The sequence below is a fragment of the Oncorhynchus keta genome, chromosome 7 (genome assembly GCF_023373465.1).
Source record: "Oncorhynchus keta strain PuntledgeMale-10-30-2019 chromosome 7, Oket_V2, whole genome shotgun sequence".
Taxonomy (NCBI): domain Eukaryota; kingdom Metazoa; phylum Chordata; class Actinopteri; order Salmoniformes; family Salmonidae; genus Oncorhynchus; species Oncorhynchus keta.
This window is the reverse complement of record NC_068427.1, coordinates 34,450,938-34,463,536: the sequence shown is the minus strand read 5'-3', so window position 1 is coordinate 34,463,536 and position 12,599 is coordinate 34,450,938. Positions and strand designations below refer to the sequence as shown.

Genomic DNA, 12,599 nt, shown 5'->3' with positions numbered 1-12,599 from the left:
GAGAGAGAGAGAGAGAGAGAGAGAGAGAGAGAGAGAGAGAGAGAGAGAGAGAGAGAGAGAGATGTGAGGGTGGTTTGGGGGCTTGTAACGGTTTCCCCTCCACTTCAAACACAACCATGAACAGTGGAAACTTCCCCTACACTAACATCACTCTCAGGGTGGGTGTCTACTGACTGTCAGACTCCTTCAAATCAAAATCCAGGAGCTACTGTGAAAAATAAACGCGGAGGTTAACACTTTCCAGCAGGGCAAATGTTATCTTGCAGCAAAAAAAAGAAAATCAACCAAAAAAAGTGTGAAATCTTCAATTTTGGAATCATAGTTGTTTCATATGTTTCTGACAGTTTAATATCCTACGTTCCTACTAAACATTTCTGAAATAATAATCCAAAACATATTTTAATTCATACAAATGTTCAGGACACAATCGATATATCACACTGCATTACAAATGATATATGCACATACGATTCAATCATGTTAGGTATTATATTAATCCATATAGTTAATAAACATTGAGAAATATATATAAGTATTTATAATGGCTTAACTATGTATATTTATTAGGGGATTCATTATGCTAATTTCTTCATATCAAAAGTTCTGTTTAATATAAATGAAATGTTGAAAATATATTTTACTGGGTTACGTATATATTTGCTGTGACAAAAGTGTGTCGTTATGGCTAAAGGTACTTCACATGACCTTATTTTCATTACCAGTAAGTAAGGTGTCATATCACATCTGGAGTCTTTTTGGTCATCAAATCTAAAGAGTGAAACATCTAACCACGTATTGGAAGTGACTAAGATGACCTAAAGTTTTCATCTGTGACACAAGAACAACACAAAACATGAAAACATATTTTGAATGTCACATCTCTCTCACGCTTCTTTTTTAGTGTATTTTCATTGTGATTGTACAGCAGCTTTTAGAGCATACGTTGACACCCGTACCTCTTGAATACTGTGCTGTACTTCAGGAGATCATTTCAGACAAGTCTGGTCTTTGCCACAGGAGGGAGCAGAGGAGGAGAATAATGAATCTACAGTACAATGCAGAGCTTCTTGCTTATATCACTTCTGACAAGACAATATTAGAATAGATAACCAATAAGATATATAATGCATTTGTGTATGTTTCCATGTTTTTAATGAATTAGAACTCTTAGGCAATGGCCTAAATGCAGGGAAATGTGGCATCAAAAAGATGTGCTAACAATTGGACTCCCATAATAATAATTATTAGTAGTATTAATAGTAATAGTAACATGTTTATAATATGTGTTCATGTATGTATCTTTTATATTTTTACTCATAATTAATTGTCCATTGCTTAGTAATACAATATATATATTTTTATGAGTGCTGTATCAACCGTAGCCTAATTAATAAGCACTATTAGCTTTATTATTACTATGATCCTTTTATCATTTATTTATTATCATCCTAATTAGTCATATTCAATCATTGTTTTCACTATTTACTCAAAATAAAAATGCCTTACTGTTATTTTAAGCGTTTTGTCAATGTGTTAAATACAAAAGCAACAGGCTGTGAAGTACTGTAATCGATTGCCGAGCAGCTACAGCACAGACAGCCAGAGAGAGAGAGATCCGTTTCTCTGTGTTAGACCAGGTTCCCAGAACAGACACTCAGCGGCTCGTCTGCTCTGCTTTCGAAGATGGAGGAAGTATCGGGGGATTAACTGTTGTTGCCTGCGGAACTTCTGTATTTCATTACATTGTATTCCAAGCAAGACATTCCAATGGGTGAACATTTGTAGTTCTTACCTCACAGCATAGGTGATGGGATTATTTAATCTCCTGCGATTATAAGGTAACGAAATAAAGAAAATAGATAGCGATGATGATATATTTATTTAGCCTACAAGGATGACAGTTTGTCTGCTATGATGATGATCTAAAATATGTCCGTGGATAAACGCTCAACATCCGACCATTGATCCAGATTCCAGACAATGCAGGTCGTGCTGCAATCTACACAGACACGGAATTCAGCGAGACAGGTGCATTTCACTAATAAACACCAGACGGCTCTGGACTGCACAATGATCGGATACCTGTTGATGCAGCAGTGGGGGCTTCTGCAAGGTCTTTCTGTGACATGATTGGGAATGCTTTGAACCCAAATTGCAGTATCAAGGGAGATAATCTCGTATTTTATTCAATTAGGCTATAGAGACAGAATGGGCACAATAGTTGAGGAGACGTTCTGTCTGTTGAAATATCTTTCTTCCTGCACCTGCATGTGAATGACAGGTTACTACGAGACAGCATGGACTATCAGCCTGTCATATCTCTCTTGGACTGCCCACTGACACACTCACTCTTAGACCTCATCCAATACATGTTGAATAACGATGCTTATCCTATTCCTTAGAATCCCTCGGCCAAAAATAGGCTGCTCCCTACTCCTCTTATTTGGCTAATTCCATAGGAACCGGTGGATCCAGTTATATTCTACGCTTTCTTTCTTTCTTTCTTTCTTTGTTCCTTTGTTTCTTTCATTTAGTCTAAACGCAAGTTATATCTTCCCCGACCTGCTTTAATAAATACAAAATCCAGTAATACACAGTCTATAACTGTTGAAGTGCCCATATTTTGCCTAATCAAGGTGTACTTCATAGAATATTATAGGATACATACTGTACATAAAGGGAAGGTGCGTGCGGGCTGAGGTGAAAAAGTTGACGGGCTAGTTCAGCACAGAGGAAGTAACTACCAAATCTACTTATTGAGGAGTGTGCTGCCATGTTCCTAAACTTTATTCAGTTTGTATGCAGGACAGGACCGTGGTATATTCAACTGAAGTTTTTATTTTAGGTGTCCTACTTTTTTAAAAGAGGAGAGTAGACCCTACATTATTAATTGTCTATCAAATACACATTAGACAACTGGGGGTTTTAATTTGTATTTTAGAACGAGGTGCGACTTCCACTGACGAAGATCACTGACTTGCACAGGGGAGACACTGAAAGGTAATATTCAGTTGAACATTTTGTCAATTTATCAAGTCTGGTTATCAGAACCATACAAATTATTATGCATTTAAAATTATTAGGCTACCATTCCTACACGAATACTTTGCGTACTAACTTTGTAACACATTTATAATAACTTAACAGCATTGTTTTTACCTAGTCGCAACAGATGAACTTTTAACTTCAAAGGTCCTCATTCTGCTTACTCTTTCTGAGCGATTGATCGATAAATTGACAGGGCTACCCATTCCATTGCTCAAATCATACAATAACAGGTGGCGGCTGATTCTGTCGACATATGGCTTGATTTCGATCGTGTAATTAAAATAATCAACCCATATGTTGTTTTAAAATAAATGGAGATATTGGGCTGTCAGATTAGCCAACACACGTGCCATGACTGAGCGTCTAGGGACAGGTGTCCACAGCGGAGCCGCGGATTGTTGGTGCAAATTCTGAAGGGCTTTCCGTTTATTGCTGACGAAGCACTTATAATCTCAATTATCAAAAGTATTTAAAAAAATATATTGACTGAATGTAATAACTTGTATACTTAGGCTGCTAAGCGCTCTAAAGTTTGGAGTATTAACAACTATTTAGTATTTATTTATTTATTTGAATAGCCTAGTCAACCACATATGACTTTTAATTCAGCATATAGTTTTTACTATTTTTCAATAGAACATACTCTTAAAAAACAGACATATTATCTCTCCTTGTCTTAGGTAAAACAAATATTTGCATTGTAATTGGTTTCCCAATTATTGAAGTGTTAATTATGAGGGAAATGGAGCCAAAGTGCATGCCATTTTTTATTGACTTGTTATAAATATGTCTTGTGTGATTATTATTGTATGTAGAGAAAAGTGGCCATCATACACAAGACATTTGCCAAAATGTTGACATCTGTATGCTCGTTCAGAGTAGAACATGTTTTGCTTGGTCTGTCCTCAAGATTGGGCCTTAATGCGGCTTTATTTTTACACCTGAAATATGACTTTATTGTCCTCTTGTGAGTCATATAGTGCCCTACAAAGTATTCATACCCCCGTGACTTATTCAGCATTTTGTTGTGTTACAGCCATAATTCAAAATGGATTACCTAGACTCTTTTGTTCTCACCCATCTACAAACAATACTCCACAATAACAATCTGAAAACATGTTTTTAGAAATTTTTGCACATTTATTGAAAATTAAATACAAAAATATTTCATTTATATAATTATTCACATCCCTCAGTCAATACATGTTAGAATCACCTTTGGAAGCGATTACAGCTGTGAGTATTTCAGGGTAAGTCTCTAAGAGCTTTGCATACCTGGATTGTACAGTATTTGCTCATTGCTAGAAAGCCATTTTCAAGTATTGCCACACATTTTCAATCAGATTTAACTCAAAACTAGCTAGGCCACTCAGAAACATTCAACATTGTCTTGGTAAGCAACTCCAGTGTATATTTGGCCTTGTGTTTTAGGTTACTGTCCTGCTGAAAGGTGAATTTGTCTTCCAGTGTCTATTGGAAAGCAGACTGAAACAGGTTTTCCTCTAGGATTGGCTGTGCTTAGTTCTATTCCGTTTATTTTTTTAACCACCCCAAAACAACTCCCTATAACATGATATAGCCACCACCATGCTTGAAAATATGAAGAGTGGTAATCAGTGATGTGTTGAGTTGGATTTGACCCAAACATAAGACTTTGTATTCAGGACATGAAGTTAATCTTTTTGCCACATATTTTTTCTCCAGTTTAACTTTCGTGCCTTATTGAAAATATGTTTTGGAATATTTTTCATCCTGTACAGGCGTCCTTCTTTTCACTCTGTCATTTAGGTTAGTATTGTGGAGTAGCTACAATGTTGTTGATCCATCCTCAGTTTTCTTCTATCACAGCCATTAAACTTTGTAACCGTTTTAAAGTCACCATTGGCCTTATTGTGAAATCCCTGAGTTTCCATCCTCTCTGGCAACTGAGTTCGGAAAGACACCAGTATCTTTGTAGCGACTGGGTCTATTGATACACCATCCAAAGTGGAATTAATAACTTCACCATGCTCAAAGGGATATTCAATGTCTGGTTTTTATGTCCTTCTTCGCAAGGCATTGAAAACCTCCCTGTTTTTTGTGGTTGAATCTGTGTTTGAAATTCACTGCTCGACTGTGGGACCTTACAGATACTTGTATGTGTTAGATGATGTAGTCATTAAAAAAGTATGTTAAGCACTATTATTGCTCACAGAGTGAGTCCATGCACGGTTTTACTCCTGAAATTATTTAAGATTGCCATCACAGTTGGATTGAATACATATTGACTCAAGACATTTCAGCTTTTAATTTTTCATACATTTGTAAAAATGTCGAAGAACATTATTTTACTTTCAAATATGGGGTATTGTATGTAGGCCAGTGACAAAAATGTTGAATTAAATACATTTTATCTTCAGGATGTAACACAACAAAATGTCGGAAAAGTCAAGGGGTATGAATAATTTCTTAAGGTACAACTCTTATTTAATCTCAGGTGACCTGACCAGACATAACAAAAACATCTAGGAAAGCAGAGAGAGTAAACCTGGAACTGATAGGTTTATTACCCTGACTGTCCAATTTAGCAGTGACATTTGACTGCAGAAAAGGACATATTCAGTATTTCAGCAGTTCAGGATAATTACACACACACACACACACACACACACACACACACACACACACACACACACACACACACACACACACACACACACACACACACACACACACACACACACACACACACACACACACACGCGCGCGCACAATGAACATACACTTACACTTACAAAACATTAGGAATACCTTCCTAATAATGAATTGCACCCTATTTTGCCCTTAGAACAGTCTCAATTCATTGGGTCTACAAGGTGACGAAAGCGTTCCACAGGGATGCTGGCCCATGTTGACTCCAATGCTTCCCACAGTTGTGTCAAGTTGGCTGGACGTCCTTTCGGTGGTGGACCATTCTTGATACACACGGAAACTGCTGAGTGTGAAAAAACCAGCAGCGTTGCAGTTCTTGACACACTCAAACTGGTGCAACTGGCACCTACAACCATACCTCGTTCAAAGGCACTTAAATATTTTGTCTTTCACCCCCTGAATGGCAAACATACACAATCCAAGTCTCAATTGTATCAAGGCTTAAAAATCCCTCCCCTTCATCTACACTGATTGCAATGGATTTAACAAGTGACATCAATAAAGGATCATAGCTTTCATCTGGATTCACCTGGTCAGTCTATGTCATGGAAACAGCAGGTGTTCCTAATGTTTTGTACACTGAGTGTACTTATCTTGTGTATTAAACATCAATAGTATACAATCTCACCTGAACCTCCAACAGATAATACATGGATACAAAATGTCACCCTGATCGCAGACATGAAATTGGCCAGTGGTGGTATGCACCGTATTACTATTCTCCCAGATATATTTCATTTGAGTTTAAGGCCTTTTGTTCAGAGGGTCTGACACTACTAGAACTGGGAACATTTGTCTTCTGACTCTATGTACATTTATAACCCATAATATAGTTTTAGCTTGATATATTTGTTACTTCTCTAATCGCGCAACTTTCTATGAACCACTGTATTCTATTCAGAGGCTAAAACTTTACAATCCACCAGCACTTCAGCAGCATTTTGGGAAGTTGAACCATAGATTTTTATGTTGCAGGGATGCTAGATTAAAGTATTTCGGAACCTCAAAAGCCAAAACTAAAACATGTGCATCTTTGTCTTCATATTGAACTCTGTATCATGTTTGTACATTCTCAAATGTTATCAGTAATAGATTTTATTGATTTATTTTCACTCAACTTTCATTGTAATATATTTGTTAAATATTAATCATGCCTGGTTCAAAATCAATGTATACTCGAATTCGGCATTTCTAAATATTTATAATCATTCATAATGGCTCATTCATTAAATCTATTAGAAACCGTTACCTAAAGTAATGTACAAATAAATGACTCCAACCAAACAGTATCCACTGTTTTATTCCATGAGGATTTAGAAGAGGTTAGAAGGAGAGTAAGCACTGTGGTACAGCTGGAGTGCTCTAACTTACTGTTTCTTTTTCATACCTACAGCTCTCCCCCAACTATGGAAACAGAGGCAACTGATGTATACTCTGCAAGTAGGTCAACTCTTCAATCACGCTCTAACCAAAATAATATTGATATAGAACTCTTAAAAGTCTTTAAAAGGTTTGTGACATCGTGTTTTAAGTTGTGGATGCTGGATTTGTCTCTTATTCACCATTTTATGTAGTTTTTTTGTATGTTGTTTTATGGTCTTTCTAATCAATTTTCCACACTTTTGAGGCCGTTTTTTCATCATTTTGGTTATAATCCAACTGGAACTAGTATTTAGTCCAGTCTCCTCTTTCATTTCTGGTTGTTTCTGAGAGTTATTGATTCCTAAAGTGGTTTTATGCTAAAGCAATCAGACATTTGAGAATGTTTTGCACAGCTGAGTTATGGTCAAAGGTATGGGGCAAGGCTGAGGCCACACTATTTAACAAATACAGTTGACTCTCATACAGATATGGAAGTGTACGCAAGGATAGGTGAACGTGTTCCACACAGCTGAGATGAGGAAGTCATTCTGAGTTACTAATCCGATAAGAGGAGAGAGACACGAGCTGCATGTGTTCTGATCCTGTAAAAGGGCCAACTACTTATTGGCTCCCCTAGAGATGTCTTATCAGTAGGGTGGTGCTGTACCAGGCACAGTGATACTTCCCTCCTCTTTCTCCCCTCCACAGATTCCCTCTGATAGAACACACTGATCATCTGGAGTTTGACAACTCCTTGTTGCAGGTGTTGAAAATAGTTTTGGGATGACTGGAGCAAAATATGGTATAGTGAGGTTATAGTGTGAAGGAAAAAGTAGGATGTAGTAGGATATAGCCATTATAGTGCCATCTGTTCCAATCCATGTTTGAAGCATACTGCCATATCTCCTCTAAGTTGTTAAAGGCAAGCTGATGAATGAGATCTCTGTCTCTTACAGTGTGGAGGAATGGTCTGGAGGTTGATGGTTTGACTGGAAAAACCAGATCCTTGCTCCTGCCTGTGCTGCCTGTGTGGAAATAGGGAAATAGTCCTGCACAGTTCCAAACCCCTTGTTCAAAGTTCATGTCATTCCAGTATCTGTGGCTTATTGAAGTGCTCCCCACTTGTAAAGTACGGTATATATTTAACCAGCCAACCAGATGTTGATGATAATTTGATGAAACACGTTCTCAACTCACTTCATAAAACGGCCTACAGAAGCCAACATGTTTATCAGGTCTTGTTCTCTCTTTGCCATTTTCATAAATTGTATTTTCCTTTTGGCTACGCCGCCTACACATGGAACCATCTATATCTGATGCGTTACACACATCATCTTTCTCTGGTTACCTTCCCTGTCTATACAAGTCATCTGGGTCTTGGCTCTGATGCACAGAAATGTTGTGGCGGTTCATACAGTATTGAGTCAACTAATGTATGGTGCCAGTCAAAGCTCTGATTTTGACACAGCAAACTGTGTGTGTGTGTGTTTTGTATGTGTTGTCTGCCCCAGTTACTCCTCAATCTGGCCCACGGGTTCACTTTGGGAGCAATGAGCTGCAATTTTAAGGATTGCATGAGGAATAGTAGATGATGAACACGTTTGAGCTAAATGCCATTAAGGTTTTCAATAATAATTACAAGGACATGAAACATAGGACCATCAACATTCCGATGCTACTAGTACATATCATCTTTGAGCCACTGTACTGTGCCTTTACCTAACCTGATCGACCACACAGAGTCGTCAAGGCATCAACACTTAGCACAGTAATGGGAAAGCCTGTCGTATCCAGTCATAGAGTGACTCCTGTCTCTACGACAGACAGCACTGCCAAGGGATAGCCGCCCGTCGGTCACCTGAGATTTCCTTCAACTTCAGCGTGGCTTGCAACCTGAGACCAGACCCAGGGATTGTGTCATCATGGTCATGGACCGCGACTCCCAGAGTGCCTCACTCAGCAGCAGCCAATCACAACAATAGAACACTCGTCTACCACATATAATACTAGCATTTTGTTTTAGTCTCCATGGGGGAAGCATGAAGATTGAAGATTAACTGTTGGACTGAAGTGGCCATTGTCTCTATGACATCTCCGGTACTTTCCTGTATAATGTGCTAGCTGTTAAAGTGTTGTCTTTGCTCTGGTGTGGCTCATGTGGGATTTGACACCTTGGTCAGTGGAGGTGCTGTGGTGTTGCTTCTGTTTTGGCTGAGAGGCTCCCCTGGGGTCAGGCTGTAGAAGGGATTGGACAGCTCTACCTTTGAGTGGACAGGACAGCTATCTTATAGCCTTGCCTGTGTGTCAGGGTGGGTGCTAAGAGGATGCAATCTGATCTGATCTGTATGGATAGGACATGAGGCTGACAGATTCAGTAGCCACTAGCAATACATGTTCCATCCTGCACTCCTGTGGTGGCCTGGTTAGCTCCTAAGCCTAAGTGATGGGCCTGGTTGGGACTTGGATGGTGGACCACCCAGGGAAAATATCTTTGCTACTGGAAGTGTTGTTGGGGAACTAGCAATGGATTGCAAAGATCGGTGTGGCACTGTGTTAGATTAGGGACTTACACAGCAAATGGGCCACTGTATTTATACTGTTTATACTGTTTATTCAGGTGTTACATTAACTATGTTGGTGTTAAATTATTACTTAGTGGTCTAAAATAATCCCAGTGTTAATAACCAGAGTTGAGTGTGAGAGTGTGATTGTGTCTGTATTACTCTGCGGAAAGTACAACATTCTCATCAAAATCCTGCAGTGGTGGCACCACAGGTCCCAGAGCGGTATGGCAAAAAAGGTTTATTATGGGCTACAATGGGAACAGGGTTTTTCTAAGCAGATCACATGTTTTAAAAAACGGCTGGAAAAGCTTATGTCCTTGGAGAGAATGAAAAGCCAGTCAAACTGCAGCAATCTTGTACTTGTTCATATTAACTATATTTCAAAGAATGTGAGAATATAAAACAAATTTGATCGCGTTAACATAATCTCACAAACAAAAGGTCTATAAATTCACAATGTTACCGGTTCGTTTAACCTGGCAAGTGGCACAGGGCGCATAGTAGGCTAGACAATGCAGATTGACACAGATTCGTCTTCCTCTGATGAGGAGTAAGAGAGGTCGGACCAATTTTCAGAGTGGTATGTGTCCATTTTAATAATACAAACTGAATAATATACAAATACAAAATAACAAAGTGAAAGACAGAAACGAGAACCGAAGAAGTTCCGTGTGGAACACACAGACACAGAAAACACTCACCCACGAAACACTGGTGGGAAAAGGCTACCGAAGTATGATTCTCAATCAGAGACTAACGACACCTGCCTCAATCAGAGACTAACGAAACCATACCAGGCCAAACGCAAAATACAACATAGAAAAACAAACAGACTGCCCACCCCAACTCACGCCCTGACCATACTAAAATCAAAGAGAAAACAAAGGAACTAAGGTCAGAACGTGACAGTACCGCCCCCAAAGGTGCGGAGTCCAGCCGCAAAACCTGAACCTTTAGGGGAGGGTCTGGGTGGGCGTTTGTCCGCGATGGCGGATCTGGCGCGGGACGTGGACCCCACTTCACCATAGTTTTTCTCCGCCTCTTTATCTGCCTCCGTGGCCTCTTAAAAACGGCGACCCTCGCCGCCGCCCTCGGACTGGGGACCCTAGCCCCGGGTCCCGAATGGACGGGAGATTCCGGCAGCACTGAACGGACGGGAGACTCCGGCAGCTCCGGAGTGAAGGGCGATTCTAGCAGCGCCTGACTGACTGACGGCTCTGGCAGCTCCTGGCTGACTGATGGCTCTGGCAGCTCCTGGCTGGTGGGAGACTCTGGAAGCTCCTGGCTGGTGGGAGACTCTGGCAGCTCCTGGCTGGCGGGAGACTCTGGCAGCTCCTGGCTGGCGGGAGACTCTGGCAGCTCAGGACAGACGGGAGACTCTGGCAGCTCAGGACAGACGGGAGACTCTGGCAGCTCAGGACATACGGGAGACTCTGGCAGCTCAGGACAGATGGGAGACTCTGGCAGCTCAGGACAGACGGGAGACTCTGGCAGCTCAGGACAGACGGGAGACTCTGGCAGCTCAGGACAGACTGGAGACTCTGGCAGCTCAGGACAGACGGGAGACTCTGGCAGCTCAGGACAGACGGGAGACTCTGGCAGCTCAGGACAGACGGGAGACTCTGGCAGCTCAGGACAGACGGGAGACTCTGGCAGCTCAGGACAGACGGGAGACCCTGGCAGCGCTGGGCAGGAGGAAGACTTGCAGCACTGTGGCTTCTTCCTAGCTGAGCGGGCTTTCAGGTTATGACAAAATATGGCTCGTTTTACTCTGGACATATAGACACTTTTGTACCCGTTTCTTCCAGCAGCTTCATAAGGTCCTTTGCTGTTGTTCTGGGATTGATCTGCACTTTTCACACTAAAGTACGTTCATCTCATCTCATCTCAGAACGCATCTCCTTCCTGAGCGGTATGACGGCTGCGTGGTCCCATGGTGTTTATACTTGCGTACTATTGTTTGTACAGATGAACGTGGTACCTTCGGACATTTGGAAATTGCTCCCAAGGATGAACCAGACTTTTGGAGGTCTACAATTTTTTTTCTGAGGTCTTGGCTGATTTCTTATGATTTTCCCATGCTGTCAAGCAAAGAGGCACTGAGTTTGAAAGTCGGCCTTGATATACATCCACAGGGACACCTCCAATTGACTCAAATTATGTCAATTAGCCTATCAGAAGCTTCTAAAGCCATTACATAATTTTCTGGAATTTTCCAAGCTGTTTAAGGCACAGTCAACTTAGTGTATGTAAACTTCTGACCCACTGGAATTGTGATACAGTGAATTATAAGTGAAGTAATGACTTGTGTCATGCACAAAGTAGATGTCCTAACCGACTTGCCAAAACTATAGTTTGTTAACAAGAAGTTAGTGGAGTGGTTGAAAAACGAGTGTCAATGACTCCAACCTAAGTGTGTGTAAACCACCGACTTCAACTGTATGTAATGTATTGTTGCAAGAAGTTTAATAATTACGTTTGAGCAGGAACCCACTGGTAAATTATGTTGGAGTGGGGTCGTGGAGTACCGTTAGTTCATTTTGGCCACCTGTGAGATGAAGTGTTGTATCAGTTTGTATGGGCTTTGGTTACATTAATTAAAGTAAGAGAATGTCTGCTGGCAATTCTGAAGTTTTTATAAATGCTTACATTAGAGCATGTAACATTAAGGAGTTGTAAAAAATACTGTAATGTCCTTAACCCAACACTGAGTGACCTTATCAAGGGCTATGGACCTCTTGGTGTAATGTTTAAAAATACTATGAGGTGTTGTTGCATAAAACCGTTGGTGCAAACTACCAAAATATAAAAATATAAATGCAATATGCACCGATTTCAACGATTTTACTGAGTTAAAGTTTATATAAGGAAATCAGTCAATTCAAATAAATGCGTTAGGCCCTAATTTATAGATTTCACATGACTGGGCAGGGG

At 40.3% G+C, this 12,599-nt stretch overlaps 1 protein-coding gene across 4 annotated transcripts in view; it reads left to right on the top strand.

The window, feature by feature from the left end:
- Window positions 1-1,636: 1,636 nt before the first annotated feature.
- Window positions 1,637-12,599, top strand: part of LOC118373390 (zinc finger protein Helios-like) — a 41,471-nt gene continuing 30,508 nt past the window's right edge. Inside the window, exons 1-4 of one of the 4 annotated variants that reach the window (XM_035759508.2) lie at window positions 1,637-1,838; window positions 2,942-3,000; window positions 7,133-7,179; window positions 7,810-7,864. Coding sequence is in view for 3 of the 4 variants with exons in the window: in XM_035759505.2 (XP_035615398.1) it covers window positions 7,146-7,179 (34 nt within the window). In the remaining variant the exon portion in view is untranslated. Of the gene's footprint in view, window positions 1,839-1,861; window positions 3,001-7,132; window positions 7,180-7,809; window positions 7,865-12,599 lie in introns of those variants that run through there. The other 3 variants (XM_035759505.2, XM_035759506.2, XM_052522701.1) reach the window with 3 other exon arrangements.